This window comes from Dufourea novaeangliae, unplaced genomic scaffold (assembly GCF_001272555.1).
Source record: "Dufourea novaeangliae isolate 0120121106 unplaced genomic scaffold, ASM127255v1 scaffold125, whole genome shotgun sequence".
Lineage (NCBI taxonomy): Eukaryota > Metazoa > Arthropoda > Insecta > Hymenoptera > Halictidae > Dufourea > Dufourea novaeangliae.
Genome location: NW_015374020.1, coordinates 2,441,825 through 2,458,546, shown reverse-complemented (window position 1 = coordinate 2,458,546; position 16,722 = coordinate 2,441,825). Strand labels below are relative to the sequence as shown.

The window sequence follows — 16,722 nt, the reverse complement described above, 5'->3', positions numbered from 1 at the left end:
CCCGAATCGGGCTTTCTTGTATGTGCTCTTCATATGTTTGTAGTTTGGGGACATTTTTTATGAACACGTGTGAGATGTTGATGGTAGATCGTGGATAGCTCGATTAGGATTACAGGAAATCTTCGATGAGTGCTCGAAGGATCCTCGGCATTGACAAGGAGCGATCTTAAAGTGTAATGCTGATTTTTTAATGAGGTTTAGCATATTGGTAGAGCTTGAAATTCCGCTTGAATTTAATGTTCAGTGCCTGGGAATCTTCGAACACTCATCGAGGGTTCACTGTAATAGGTACCGCTAGGAGAACGCTTTGGACGAGACTGATTCAGTTATAGTCTGATGTTAAAGATTCTTCGTGTTGGAAAGGATGCCCAGAAGAGTGGAATAGAAATTTTGGAGACTTCTATTAAACTTCCGACACTTTACTCACTGGTAATCTATTAATAGATTTTTAAATTTCAATGCTCACAGATGAGGAGTCGGTTTTAGCTTAGATCAAGTTTAAACAAGCAATTATTACGTTATTCTATTAGACTTTTTTCTATTTTCCATGACTGTAATTGAACTGTTTAATATTACTTCCTGGCTGTTGATCGTTGGATCTACAGAATCAATTAAATAACAAACGGTAGACAATGTGTTGGAAATAAGCAAAATTTACGGATGACCTCAATCATTCTAGTCCGTAACATTAAGCTTCCAAGTAAAAAATTAAAATCCTGTTGCAGACATCGAGGCGGAGTGCCAAGACGACTACATGAAGATCAGGATCGGCTTCAACGGTTCCTTCGCCGGTCTGCTCTACTCGGCAGGTGAGAGGTTCTGGGCGAGGACCGCGATGGCCACTCGCGAAATTAACATCGCGACGCGAACGGTGAAATTGTGGCCGCGGGCGTTCGGATGCATTAAAGCTGGATCGAGCTGGACGGAATATCACGTTCGAAACCTGCGACCGTGCACCGGAATCGGCAATTATCTTTGCTCGACAGTACGGTCCGATTGGTACCGGTAGTGACGAGCTAATGGCAGAAATTATCGTAAACCCATCGAGTTCCGTCCCCTCTTTCTGGAGAATTTTCCTTTTTCACGAGTCCACCGGCCCAGCACGCTCGGACGCGGTGCGCTTCCGTTATTTTGAAAGTAGTAGGACTCGTTGCGTCCCCGCGTGGCGCACGCGATCCGCCTGGAAAATAACGCGTCCTTATTGACCACCGTTGTGATTCCAATTTTCCTCTGTGCGTGATCTAAAGCCGAACCAACCGTTCTTAGATCCGCGATTCTTCAAACGACTACGTCAAGGGGGAAATATTAATTGAATTTGAATTTAATTTAATTCTATGGAGAATTGGGGGTATCAGGTATCGGTGTTATATCGGTATCGTACCGGTATTTTCATATATATAACTCTATATAAGCCCTACCCATATAGAAACCGAAAAAATATCGGTATTTATTTCGGTTTTCGGTAATATATCGGTTTCAGTATACCTTTGATGGCATAATACCGATATCAAAATCATACCGGTTTAAGTCCCTGAGCGGAATTAGTTTATGAAATATTTAATATTCAGTGCCGACGAGCCTTCCAACACTCATCAAGGATTCACTATATTGATTTCTCTAGAACCGAGTCTGTAGAGATAACGCCAATTGTTGTTTCCACAGATTCGTGTAGAATGATGGTAATTTCCAGACACCAGCGAAGGTGCACGGGTGGTCTGCCCACTAAGAACAATCGATTCTAATTGCAGGCTACTCCTACGATCCGGACTGCATGTACGTTAACGGGACGGGCCGCGATTACTACGAGTTCTACATTCAGTTGAATCGTTGCGGCACCCTTGGCGAGAACACTCATCATCAGGACAGCAGAAAGAATCCTACGGTAGGTAAAACGAGCGTGTTCCGTGGAATAGTGCCCCTCGGTTCGTTACGAACACAGCGTGAGTACCGGGCGTCGTTTGACAAGGAATAATAATGATTAACGTACCGCGGAAAAATCATCCGAGGCCCCCCCCCATTTCTTCTTCTTCTTCTTCTTCTTCTTCGTTCAGCTCTTATTTCGCGATCGTCCACACATGGGCGTTTAACGATCGACCGTGTCCAGGCGACTCGGCTTATTAATCCACGCGACTCTGTGTCGGCTTGAATCGTAAAAGGGAGGGAGGTCGATGTTAATAATTCTGTTACGTTCTCCTTATATGATTTATTAAACGACCCCGGCGAAACCGCGTCTCTGATTTATACCGGTGCTCTGCGCGCGTGTTTGTTTGCATGGAAACGCGATTAATCGGTATCAAAGACGCGGCCGAGGGTAGAGATCGGTTTGTTCTTGACTCGACGGCGGCATTTCTGTTCTGCATCTTTGCGTTTTAACGATTTACGATGTGTACACTGTAGAAAAACCTGATGTGGAACACGGTCACGGTGCAATACAACCCGTTGATCGAGGAGGAGTTCGACGAACACTTCAAAGTGACCTGCGAGTACGGCTACGACTTCTGGAAGACCGTCACATTTCCGTTTCTCGACGTCGAGTAAGTTTGGACGTACACTCCCTAAGTATCAGAACATTTGTCAAATATGCAGTGAACGTTGCAAGGCATTACGAAATTCTTGGAAGTCGGAAAGAAATGGATACGCACCTTAATACGGTCGGTTCAATCGATATCTTATCACCGAAGTTCTCCATACAGTCTCATTACCGACTATGAAAAAATAAGGTAATAACTAGACTGCGGATTTAGAGGGATTTATGAAATACAATAAAATACAAAACTTTCATCGGATCGAACAAGTTTCTTATTTTATTCTGACCGCAATAAGATACTTAAGAGGAAAAATGAATTTCTACATTTTCTCCTGTCTTTATAAATTACTTAAAAAAATGTTATTTTGCATAAAAATCCGCAGTCTAGTAACAATATTCTCGAACATGTATAAAACACACATGCATAACGCTGTAGGATAAATCAATTTATTCGTACATTACACACACCGATACATTAGACTACCTAATCAGACAGGTTAATCCAGTCTCCCATAGATAAGCGTTCACGCGTCAGATTTTGGGCCAGGGTTGAGTCGTCGTCCTAGTGCCGGATAACGGGCAGCCGGTTTCACCCAGACGGGGCCTTAACGCGATGTGTATCTTCTTCCAGAGTGGCGACGGGAAATCCCGTAGTGTTCACCCTGCAGCCACCGGAGTGCTACATGGAAATCAGATACGGTTACGGGACCACTGGAACTAGAGTGGCTGGACCAGTTCGCGTCGGCGATCCTCTGACTCTCATTATCTACATGCGCAGCAAATACGGTACGCGGGCGCATAACTGCACGCATTTTCGCTTATACCGCATCGTCCCCTTTTCCCTCGATCCTCCCACGGATCAAACCTAATCGCGTGGCGCTACGTAACATCTGCCGGGTGTTATTCGTCGGAGTAACGGGACGAACGAGCACCGTTTACCCTTGAATTTCCTATGGAGGATCGAATATTAGACGACACCGTGTTTTTCTCCTGGGTGGGATCGATACGAGGAAATATCGTCAGAAGCTTTCGTTTCTGACGATACTTTCAAAGGGATTTCCAGCCCCTTCTCTTAAATCAATTCTGGAGGGATCACACTATGATTGATCAGCGATTTTTTAGAAAGATCTTCGGTACTACTTCGGTACTGAACCAGAAAATTTAATTTCTTCTTACTATCAAACGTAGTATCGTACGATTCGTTCAGTCGGTGGGCAAAACTACGTACGACATGGTTATCAAGATTATCTTTTACGATTCTATGTATATACATATATAGACTCGTCCTGTGATAAATGCAGTGTCCGTCTGTTCTTAAAGTGAACTTCCATTGGAGTTCATAAATATACATATCCGTTGATCATAATATATGAGAACGCCTTCGGCCTTCAGTCAGCAGACTCGAATCTATGTGGGCTAGATTAGACAGCGATCCGAGACGTTCCTCTTCGTTTATTGAATATCACGAATGCATCGGGAGATAAAACGTACGTTCTCTGCGCCAGATGGTTTCGACATCGTCGTGAACGATTGCTACGCGCACAACGGCGGCAACAAGCGGATCCAGCTGATCGATCAGTACGGATGTCCCGTGGATGATAAATTGATCAGTAGATTCCGTGGATCCTGGTCGGAGAGCGGCCTCTTCGAGACCCAAGTGTTCGCCTATATGAAGACGTTCAGGTTCACCGGCTCGCCGGCTTTGTACATCGAGTGCGACGTCAGGATGTGCCACGGGAGATGTCCGGTAAGCACAACGACCTAACAATGTTCCATCGATCGTCCGTCTATGGCCCAGTTATTCAAGCTTTTATCAACCTGTTGCCACTCGTAATTACTCAGAGCCAACCGTGCCACTGGAGGAACGCCAAGAACGTGGCGAAACGTTCCCTGCCAGAGATCGGTGGTGGGCCATCGACACCTGCGACCAGCCTGTCCGAGAACGTGAACCTTTTCCAGTCGTTGCGCGTTCTCCAGGAAGGCGAGGCTGATACTGAATTTTTCCAGAATTCGACCACAGCTTATCGAAGCGGTAACGTTGTACTTTTGATCGATAAAGGAAATCGATTGTAAAATGATCGTTTTATTTATTCTGTGTTTGAATTTTCTTCAGGGCCCAGTGAATCAGCCCACGACAGAGTGTGCCTGAGATCGACGGTTCTCAGCACAATGATAGGAATTGCTTGCGGTTTCCTCTGCATAATGGCAGGAACGATACTGGCCATGTGCTCGCGAATGCGACGACAGGCCAGGGAAAAGTTATTATCCGACAGCATAAGTTACATGACCCACAAGGGTAGAATCAATTAAGAACGGCCTCCTCGAATGTACTTGCGAGTCTTTTCCACTTCCTTCTTCTTGATCATTCTCCGGGTACGCGCGTATCCGTGGAGCAATCGAAGATAAATCTCTGTTGGTAATTGCGAGGACGATCTCTCCGCGTCGGTAAAGAATCAACGCGATCGGTAAAGTTGACGTTGACTCGGTCGATAAAGCAGAAAGCGTACGACAATAATGACGGCCGATAAAGAAGACGAGACGGAGTTCGGTAAGAAATGTACTTAAAAATTCATGCATCCGAAGCGAGGATTACTTAGACGAATATAGTTGAAATCTAAGGGAATCGAGGTATTGTCAAGTATTGTGATAACCGTGCAATTAGACGTGTGATTGTATTTTTGATAAATGATTGACCGTCGATAAAGTGACATGTCGGGAAATCGTTACCGATTGAACTCGCTCATCTCTCTCACGACAATGCTTTCTCCTCTATTCTCTATCTTCATCATCTTTTTCCTCGCAAAGAAGATAAAGTTTCTCGTTTATCGCGCGTACAAGTGAGTTGCCGTCCGTCGATTATAACGATTAAACGCGAATTTAGCAGTCGAGGATTTTGCCACGGTCTCCGTTACCGAGCGTGCGAGCGGAAAACATGATTTTTAAATAGGTAAAAAAAAGAGAAAGAAAGATCATGCGACCGTATAGGATAGTTTATTGTGTTCTCTACGCTCGCGCGGTCGATGTTACACGAGATTAAAATAAATAACTAGATAACAGGCACTTAATGCCGCGGATGAGATTCAGTAGATTTTAAGTATGCCCAATCATGTTACTCGCCATATTCAGGAACGCGCAACAATTAATGGAATCTTGATCCGCAGCTGAACAAACAAGAGATATTAATCGAATTCGGCTTGGAACGTTTTATCAGCTGCGGAGCCTGATTAAGAACTAATTGACTCATTAAATATCAAATGTCTGAATGGAGGAGTCGGATAACAAATTAGCATCCAATTACTTTGTAAGATGTAACCACGCTCTTTCTCTCGCGTTTCATAACTACCATTTAATTCCAGAAACTTTGTGAATGAGATGATGGCTGATTCGTTGAGGCAACAAAAAAAAAAAATGTCTAGACTTCGACTGACTCGGGCGTTTTCGTGCGGCCGAGGTTCCTGAATGTTCGCGAATAATACCATTAACGTTACGATTATACATAACGCTATATAACAAACAGCCACAATATCTAGGTTTATAATATCATACGCATATGGTATATACAGCGACCAACTGTGTCTTGACTTCCTTCCAATATCTTTTTTTATCCCCCCTGTCTTTTCTTTTTTTTTTTTCTTTTTTGTATTCGTCTCGAGAAGCAGGAGCATCGGTAGAACTGTCAGGATCGCGAGAACGGCCAGCGAGGATTAAATAATATTTCGTGAGACCACCCCGCGCGTATCTGGGGAGAGAGCCAAAGAAACGTAGCTCAGCTCTCGTCTTCATATTTATTCCAGTATCTCCGTCGATCTCTTCCCAGCCCGCGCGACATCTGATCGTCAGCCAGCGAAATATTAATTTCCCCTCCTGGTCGTTCCAGAACCCGTTTTGTTGTTCTCGTCGAGATCGAACAGACGATTCGCAGATTTCAGTTCCGTTCCAACCGGAACAATACCGAACCAAGATCCATCCACCTGCTCGATCGAATTACATTGTAAATATAGTATTGTAACGATCCATTAATATTTATAATTAAGCTCGAGTGTATCAAGGTTTCCAATAAACTGTAGAAGGAGTAGTCCTGGTCTTTGATACGGTATCTCGATACTTAGTATTATTAGAAGAATTACATTACAAAATCTTACTACTCATTTTCATAAACGATACCAGACGACTGTATCCGAATGACAGTATCGAAACCATTACATTGAAATTATTAGTTAGCATTTTTTGCTAAACAGAGATACATAGTACCACGTTCTCGATTAATAAAAAAATATCAATTGTTTAAACGACGGACTTCTGGCCCCAAAGTATCAATGATGGCTATTTCGCGTTAAATTAATATACGTTCATAAATATATTTTCAATAGAAATTATTTTAAAACCCCAGCCTAGCTATGTAAGAAACACAACAGATCGATGTCACTATTCGCGCAGTAACTCGCCAAATTAAGCACCTATACATACACGTATTCGTATCACAGTGGGATCACGGTTCAGAAAGAATAAACCCTAACAATTTAATTCATTGTCCGCGTCACGGTGGAGCGAAAAACCAGCGTGACGAAACGGGGATGCTACCTGGCCGATTTTGAAAAATTCGACGTGTCCTGGACCACAATGGCCGGCGGGCACGGAACGAATCGTGTTTTCCAAACAGCGTATCCTTCACCGACGGTACGAGCATCGCTCTTCCATCGTTCTCAAAGATCGCCGCAAATGGGCCGTCGTCCACGGGGAAAAGTGAAAATCCACGCGATAGCATGCCTCCGCAAAACGAGCCCGGAGGCACCGCCGTTTGTCGTTCGATCCTCCTTCGATAACGAAAGAAAAATGCGGCGGTTCGGCTCGTCGAAGGTTACGTATCATCGATGCCCTCCACGCTTTTGTCAGGCGGAGAAAAACGCTTCGGGCGGCGGCAAGGATTGGGTCGATTGACGAAAGACGTTTCGACAGTGTCCACGATTTTTCTTTGTCGTTACTTTACCCCGTAACAGTACTCGATTCACAAAGCGATACAGTTTGTCATGCCTGAATATTTCTTGTGTCGCTCCTAAAGGGGTTGAAGGAACATCACGTGTCACTTTAATGGTCTTTAAAATACCTAAAAGATCCTTGATATCTCTATACTAATTAGATAAGCAGAGAGTGGAAGAGTGTTTCGGTAATAAAGGGAATAATTCAGGGAGGTACGTTTTGTTCGGATAATGGTGATTCCATCTTTATGTTCTTTTGCGGAAAGGGCTCGAATCGACCATATGGCAAAATGGTAATCTAGATATTATATACGTATATTTCTTGTGTCTCTTAAAGGGGTTGAAAAAACATCACGTGTCTCTTTAATGGTCTTTAAAATGCCTAAAAGATCCTCGATATCTTTAGGCTAATTAGTAAAGCAGAGACTGGAAGAGTGTTTCAGTAATAAAGAGAATAATTCAGGAAGGTGTGCTTTGTTCGATTAATGTTAATTCCATCTTCGAGTTCTTTTGGGGAAAGGGCTCGAATCCACCGCACTGCAAAAAGGTTGATCCGACGCAGTAACGAACTGTGTCTCGGCGGCGAGCATGCGGCAATTAATCAAGCCGCAATAAATTAATTGCCGCCCGGGCAGGAATTAATTGCCACCCGGGCAATAATTATGGCTAACGCAGAAATAATTATCGTGCGCCACGGCAAACGGCGTTGATTCCCCGCTCGACGATAATCCGCCGGTAATTCGATACGTACCTATATCTCGATCGATTCAACGGATTGCTCCCGATATGCTCAGCGTTTAATTTCAATAAAGGTATCGCGACGATAAATAAATCGCCTGATTGTGACGTGCGCGCGAGCGAGAGCGATGCTCGTAGACGAATTAATGCATCTCGAGACAGTGGAGAGGGATAATAATATCCGCAAGCAACCACGATCGATTTTATTGTCGCGCCGACACAAATATCGCTTGTAAATTAAAAGGTTAATTGCATGAAGGACGTGTTCACGAGCCAGCAAAACCCGAAGACATCGTACATACGGAAGAGAGAATTCCCTTTATTTTAATGCCTGCTCTGAATTTTTATACGATCGAGTTTTATGGAACGATATTAAAGAAGCGAAAGTTTTTTAATGGAATTTTCTTACTTCAAAGTATGGAATTATTAATCCGTGAAACGAAGAGAGGTTTTTTACGGAACTATAAGGTTCGATGTTCTCCGGGTAAATAGTTATAGTTGGAATATCCGATTTTTAACGTTTCTTTAGAATTGTATTCGGAGAACAGTACTGTCTCTAGTTTAAAGGTAGCTACGTACACCTCCGGCAACACCTCGATATTTCAGTCCTCCACGGTATCTCGTGGCGAATTCAAGCGTGTACTCCTGGACGTGCAACTTCCGGTCAGAGAAACGCATCGCTGCACGAGCCAAAGGAACGGGGTGGGGAGCCGGCGGATATCAAAATGAAATCTCGCGGGCTAATAAATACTCGGTTATCGTGGCTAATCGAGTTATCGCGTAGATACGCCGTGTGGAAGCCGGTTCTCTCTACCCTGCAATCTACGACACCGTACACAACCCCACGAAATTCCCTTCGAGACCATCATTTAAATACGGAAAAATTCTTACGTTAATTCCATAAACAATCGAGCAGAGTTACAGAAAAATCGTTGCGTATCACTTTGCGAATATCCCTTGTAAGTCCCTTTTTCGAAACGATATAATAACGGCTAATCCATAAATACATACATACTTCCCTTTAGAACATATATTGAACCTGCTCTCTCCAGATGAAAATTAGCTTAAAGAATGAGAAGAAACATGGTAAAGCGTGTGTGTGTGTGTGTATACACTTAATAAAGCAGAGGTGTGGAGTTCCGCGATAACGGCTCGCGGAAGTTATGTCCGACCGGAATCGCTGTTAGGTTTCTCTCTGCAGCAACGTTTGTTGAATTATAGCCGGGTAAATGCCGCGCATAATTCGACGACGAAGCGCGGCTATTTCCCGTTTCCCTGACCGACTATAATTTAAACGACAATCGTTTTTAATTCTCATCATTCGTCACCACTACCAGCCACCCCTCCCCCCCCTCTCCGATGATTGATGCATTTTTAATGGCAATTTAATTACGTACATCGTTGAAAACGATCGTCCGATTGGATTTTCCTTGAGATCGAGTTTCGAAGATTAGAGAAACGATTGGCGGCTAATTGAGACTATATTTCGAAAGAATAACGTCACCCTAATGGCGTTCGGTTACTGGAGGATTAAACATTAATCACGGGTAACTGAATAATTTGAGGTAACTGAAAGTTTGAGCATATCTAACAATTTATTTTAATGTATTAGACTGCGGAATTCACGATTTCAGACACGAATATCGAAAACTTAAAATGGGACAGAATTTTGAATCTTGTGCTAGAGGATTTACTACGTTAGAAATAACTTGATTGAGGATGTTTCTGTATTTATAGCGTCTTCTAATGTGGAAAACGGAGCAAATTAAAGGTTTGAATAAAGTTTGGTACTATCGACGTGTCATTACTAACGTCGTAAAGCTTTTAGTACAGAATTCAAAATTCTGCTCCGTTTTAAGTTTTAATTACTAGTCTCTGAAACTATGAATTTCCATAAACTTCCGCAGTCCGGTAACAACACACAAATAGTATTAAACTTCATTAAAATCTTCACTTTATTACATTCTCTAAGTTAAGAGATGGTCTAAATGCATAACCATCCGCAGTGTAGTAATACGATAATCGATTCTGCTTCATATCTTGATGAATCTCTTTCTTCGCAATGTAAAATTCGTGTTTACAGTAATATCAGTATTTTCGTCGAAAAATTAGGGAACAGTCTTCGTTCGGATAAGAACGCATCAATCATTACGTACGTCTGATATTCAGTTAACGAAACACAACTGGCACATTTAATAAAGCAAACAGTCGGTTCGTCTGCAGATAGCGGAACGAAATACGTATGTAACAGCAAAACCGTGCTTCCACATTTTTCATCGATCGATGCTGAAAAACAAAACGTCAGTGCTTGTTCGCGCGGAACTTTTAAGCCCCCCCCCCCTCCCCCTTCCTCAAGGGCGTACGTTTACCTTTGATTAAATCATTTCATTGAACCACGGCTGACTGGTTCCCAGTTACGATCCGCGAATGAGATTGCGTACGAGCGAGCTCCTATGGTCAGATAAAACCTGATAGATGCTCCTCGACGATTTCCTCCGTGACCTATCTGCGAATATAACTCAAGGCCTCTCGCGTGATCACGCGGTGATCCCGAACGAACGATAATGAGGGTGTCCCGGAGAAAAATTGAACCAACGAATCGTGGAACCAAATTCGAGGAAGCCTGTGTGGAGAACACGTTTACCAAAGGTACACTCACGAGCAAGTTCGGCTTCTGATAGGGGAAAAAGAGGCGAAAGGCCTGTTAACACTTGGAAAATTTATTTTAAGTATTGAAAGAAATGTTAAACCGAATGTTAATTTGGCATAAATTTTAATAACTCCCAAAACCAAGTGTCAGGAGGCCCTTCCCCTATGCCGATTTTTTACCTGAGTCTATGAATTATGTATTTCGCAGCAGTTGACTTTGTAGACGGAAGGAACAATTACTTCTTGGAAATATTAGGTGTAGAAATTAATTCGTGAGCCCCAAAATTTATTACTGAGTCAAAATCACCGCCACCACTATTTTCTATAGTGGAGATAAGTACTAGAGCGACGATGTATTGGGACCAAAGATTACTGGAGAAGTTAGGCCTGTCATACACTAAGGATAACGCCCTTAGATATTATGTATTATTCGAATAAAACTGTGCCCAACTCTGCATCCAAAAGACGAAGAGTGCAAAATCAAGCTAGAGAGGCCAGTGTCTAGTCAACACTGTCAATAAATTGTGGAAGTGAAACTTAACCCAGATCTGCTATATAAAAGAGACTAAGGTACAGAATGATTAAATTAATTGTGAAACTGAATGATTCGGACAAATGCAAAGATCGAAGAATCTACAAGTAGAAATTAGTTCGAAGAATCAGGGTAATATAGAAAAGTATTTAAGTAAAGAGTAGTCTTATATTAATTACCTAACAATCTTCATAGTCCTTGAAGTTTAAATGGGGATGAACTAACGTCGAATATTATTAAGCTATTACTTTGAATGCACACGGTTACTTATTCGGACCTGTTCTTAAAATATACTTCGAAGTATACCATGAATCCGCAAGTATTATTAAGTTTCTAGACATCGAACGGGAAAGACGGGAAGATAATGCGTACCGTCACGATCGAACATCGCAAAGAGAGCAAAATATGAGACGAAGGCCGTCCGGCGACTGGAAAATCGGAGGAAGAACCAATAGTGCTGCGCGGTTCTTGTCGTGTCCGTGGAGACCGCTTATCAAACGCGAAATTGGCACCTTCTTTTCCATGCTAATGGGGCGTCGGGTAGCTCGATACCCGAGAAATCGATATGTATACACGGCGCGGGTCTCCCCCGTTATCGCCACGGCCAATTATTCTCGAAACGATAGTATCTTAATGAGAAAAAAATCAGCCGCCCGATCGCGCAAACGATAGGCCCGAGTCGACGGAACGTTAAAGGCGCAACATGTGCGGATAAATACTCCTTTCGAGGGAAATCGGGTCGCCCCGTAACTGTATACGTATCCGTTAATTCGCCAACCCCAAAAACGGAAGCATTTCTTTTCGTCGTCGAAAACGGTCGCAAGAGGCGATAACTCACGATGAAATTAAGTTTCTATGGAAATTTCATTGGTACTTCTGGAAAACGTTCCGTGGATAAATAACCGAACGAGTTCATAGTGTGGCGTTATCGGCGTTCGATCGTCACGAATATTTAACTGGGAAAGCTGCCGCCGAAAAGTTCACAGATACCGACTGAAACGTTACGGTATAATAAGTTTTATTAATTTTACAACTGTATGACAGTGTCACGAACATCCGTTGAAAATATTTATTATACATTATGTACACATTTTGAAAATACGAGTAAGTTGAGATGTCCAGTCCAAGAGGGAGCTATCCCACAAAATGTTGAAAAGTGACACTTGTAACAGTCGAAAACAATTGCAACGTGTGGTAAAAAAAGTGTGTATTGTAATATATAGTATATATTTTGTTCTAGCCATGATAAACAAAATGTAAAAAGACATGTTCTACACGTATCTATTTAATAATTACGTCTTGTATGATAAATGAGCCGTGCCGAGTCTACACTCAGGATAAACTGTAAATGGCTTAATTCTGGCCCCTCTTGGTGTCTAGTTACTATCCCTTAATTTATAACTACCTGGCAATTCCTGCCTGTATATATTACATACTATCATAGTATACTATAACATAGTACATTGTAGACTCTTCAGTACATTGACAGAGCTCGAAATCCAGCGCAGTGCATATTTTACACACATATCTAAATGGCAGAAAAACGACCACCTTTTTTAAGAAAAAATTCTGGCAGTCTAAAAGTTAATACTTCACAATGTTACTCTTGTGGCATAGCTCCCCCTTCAGTGGATACGAACGTAACGATAGAATTTCCAAAAGAAAAATTCTTCACGGACATAGAAATTCCGATGTTCAAACCTTCGATCACTTGGAGGGCCAATCAACCGAGAAGTTCTGCGCTTCGAAGGCCATTACCCTAAATTAGCTCCCGAATCGAATACTTAATCCCCCAAATGAACTCACCCTTTTACCTCCTTATTCCCCCCCTCGAGACGCCCAGGTGTTTCCTATCCGTTGGAGAACAGGGTGCAATTAAAATCTGGAGGCTAGTTAATCGGCCACTCGATCCAGCTCGTCGCGAGGAGTGGCCAGAGGATCAACGAATGAGAGCGGACCAACCAGCGAATCGGCGAGTCGCAGCCCCCGTTTCAACCCGCGGGATGCAGCTTTAAGCAGAGCCACCGAGGACAGCTAACGAGCGTGTGGACGCTCGTTAACGCGAGAATGCAAGCCGGTCCCCGCGTTAACGAAATTTACGAAGGCCGGCTGGCGATAACGAGGCTGCGTTTCTTGACCGGGTTTCGTGAACCCCGGGACCCAGGCAGACTCCTTAATCCAGTGATGGGCAACTCAGTGCTCTTCAAACTCACCAGCGGTCAACAACGTGCAGCATGCGGGCATATGGCAGTGCTGGGTGAAATGTGTGAATGAGAGGACGTATCTATCATTTTCTTTATGCACAAATATGTCGTGAATCTGGACTCGTGACTCGTGATGTGTCCTGCTTCGCAACCCCTCCACAGGAGTCTGACATCTAAATTAAATGGGAAATTCAAATGTCCACCAAAGAAGGTTGGAACCACTCACAGCAAGATATTAAACGGTACAACACGAATGAAACAGCACAAATGAATAACCATAAGTAGGGCATCAAACGAAGGAGGTAAGAATGAGACACGAATCGTTTTCTGGGGTATATAAGTCGAAATGACTCCTCCGTACGAACGGAAAATAAATCGACAGACAAAGCGTGCAACGTTCTGGACGTTTTGCGTAATAGCCACTTGATTTGAATGACTTGGTGAAAGGAGGAGGCCTTTGCTAACAAGAAGCAGCCCGTGGTGTAGTTGAAGAACTGCTTGTTAACCGTTCAACACGGGGATAACATGAATTTCCTCGCGTCAAGACGGTTGACAATACGTTATTACTTCCTGACGATGTCGTCGCGGGAGAGAGAGACGCTGTAACTGTGCACAGTCGGTTACCTAACAGCTTCTTTCCGTTTCTTTCTTTTCATTTTCCATACAATTACTTTTAATAACCAGTGTCACCGGCTTTACAATTGTTACAAAAGTTTCCCTGGTCGTACAAATTCGTCAATCAAACTTACCCCCATCGTTTTCATCCTCGGAGTACGAACGTTTTTAATATTCGTAGAGACAGTGGTGTCTGGGTCCGTTTAAAACCTTACGTTTCCTTCTTTTTAAATATACTTCGAACACGATTATTAAAAAACACCTGCTTTTTTTATATAACTAAATATGAACAAATCCCAGCTTAAATTGTATGTACAAATCGCATGAATTAGATACGATTTTTAAACACTCGGGTCCAAACGGACCCGGGAACCATACATCAAGGGGTTAAAGGGGTTAATTCCGATACATGACAATTCCCATTGAAGCCAAGCCGTAAAGGGTTTTGCCACACGCGTCCTCGCGAGCCACCGTTAAGCCAGATACTTATCCCGGGTAGGATTCGATCGGATTAGCATAGATTTCCGCGTTCTCCCGCTAGTAGGATGCGCGCGTTGAATCCAGAATTACCCGACGATAAATTTTCCCATTGCGAAGAAAAAGTTGCGGGGGGCAACCGATACGTACTTCACAGAATTCCTTGGACCTATGGAGCGAGTCTCGATGATTAATCTCTGTTGAGGCTGCCTGAAAAAAATGTCGCTCGTAATGGTGGATTAATACCTTCGGTGAAAAAAGAATAATGTTCTCGATCGTCGTCGACTTGCTTACAAAAGAATTAATATTCCATATTTTATATTTACACCACACGCCATAATTATCGGTGTTATTATGCGATAAACGGTCAGGGAAAAAGTACACAAGCGCAAGAGATTTTCTCTCGATCCCTTATTTGGTCCTGATTATTCGGTAATCGTCAAGAATCGAAAAGGGGATATTTATGTTTCATTGAAGAATCGAAAAAAAGGAAATTCGTGTTTCATTTGAGAATCGAAAAAAGGAAAGTTGTGTTTCATTCAAAAATCGAAAAGAGGAAATTCGTGTTTCATCCCCAATGGATGCTAAGAGTCCTCTCTCCGCGTCGGTCGATGTCGACGCGCTTTTAAGTTCACCTGACCGGCAATTTACGAGCTGACATTTTTTTGCACGGTCTATCCGCTCGAAGATCGGCCCCATAATGAGGCTTAACGATCGCCTCGAGAGGCACCGTTGACGCTCTCACCCTCGTACTCCTCGCGAGACTCGACGAAAAATGAATATACGTGATTCACGGCGCGCATGCACGCCACCTTTTCGAGAGGGCGAAAAACCGGCGGCGCAGGGAATCGATATTCGCGGAGGCAACGTACCCCTATGTGCTGGTGGGACCGTCTGCATCTTCCTGTTGTTCCTCGTTCTGTCCATTCTCCTTGGTATTTCGTCAACTATTGGGACGATCCTTAAGAATTTTAAAGAAGTTTTGTTCGAATTCCTGAAGTCTAGTCTACTATAGAGGCACTTTTGCTAATAGGGGTTGAGAAACTCATGTTTTAACTCATATATAAATTTATTTACCGGAAGTCGCTTTTATTAGATGAAAAATCCTCTAAACAATATAGAGCATAGGGTATGAAGTTGCAGGTTCAGAAACTACACACACGTTGAATTAATGAAACCGTACATTAGTATTTTATAAAAACGCCAGCATACTTTGAAAATATTCGTTCCACAACACAGGTATAAAGACAGATGAGCAGGTGTGTATCTGTACCCAGATATCGTCTTTTATTCGATCATCGAAAACGTCCGCTTTCCAACGGTCAATAACGAGGAAATAAAATAAGCTCTTCAGAGGCTATATTTTCGTCTTATTCCACGTTAATGTATTTCACAGCTCAAGAATAACCACTGAGTTGGCGTGGATTACGTTCAGTTAACAAGGGAATCGACGCTGACGGCAGTTAATGCTGTAAGGGGTGCAACAATGTGAAGTCTGTAGATCCGATAAGTCTTTCCTTCGAGTAATTTGACTGAGATCGCACGATTCCCTTCAAATAAATATGTATGAGAACGGCGAAAAACGGCTCGATAACTCGCTTCAATCTTTCGCCCGATTAAGAATGCACGCAAATTGTTTCTAGCTTAACCCTCCCCGCCCCTCGAGTCCCCTATAAGTCAGTATTAAAGATGAAATTGGCCAGATAGGCTTGTACAACGTGCCCGAATAGGCATTGTTACAACAGCCGTATTACCGTAATAGCGGCGATCATAGGATCCTGGCCGGGCGGTTGGTTCGCAATTGATTTATCCCAGCGCCGGAGAAAAACGATCGTGTCCACGGAACGATCGACGGAGGGAGTGTGTGTACACCGAGCCGAGACAGTGCACGGTGGTGGTGGGCGCGCACGGTGGGCGAAGACAGCGCGGAACGGATCCCGTGGAACATAGTAATAGCGAAAAGAAGAAAAGGTAGATAGTAGTAGCGAACCGATCGAATTGGCG

At 43.1% G+C, this 16,722-nt stretch overlaps 1 protein-coding gene across 1 annotated transcript in view; it reads left to right on the top strand.

The window, feature by feature from the left end:
• LOC107189092 overlaps nt 1-4,839 on the top strand; it is a 74,921-nt gene extending 70,082 nt beyond the window's left edge. The window contains exons 5-11 of the mRNA XM_015577526.1: nt 726-809; nt 1,749-1,882; nt 2,398-2,534; nt 3,159-3,313; nt 4,033-4,274; nt 4,370-4,559; nt 4,641-4,839. Coding sequence (XP_015433012.1) covers nt 726-809; nt 1,749-1,882; nt 2,398-2,534; nt 3,159-3,313; nt 4,033-4,274; nt 4,370-4,559; nt 4,641-4,837 — 1,139 coding nt within the window. The 3' untranslated portion in view covers nt 4,838-4,839. The remainder of the gene's footprint in view (nt 1-725; nt 810-1,748; nt 1,883-2,397; nt 2,535-3,158; nt 3,314-4,032; nt 4,275-4,369; nt 4,560-4,640) is intronic.
• Nucleotides 4,840-16,722: the final 11,883 nt, after the last annotated feature.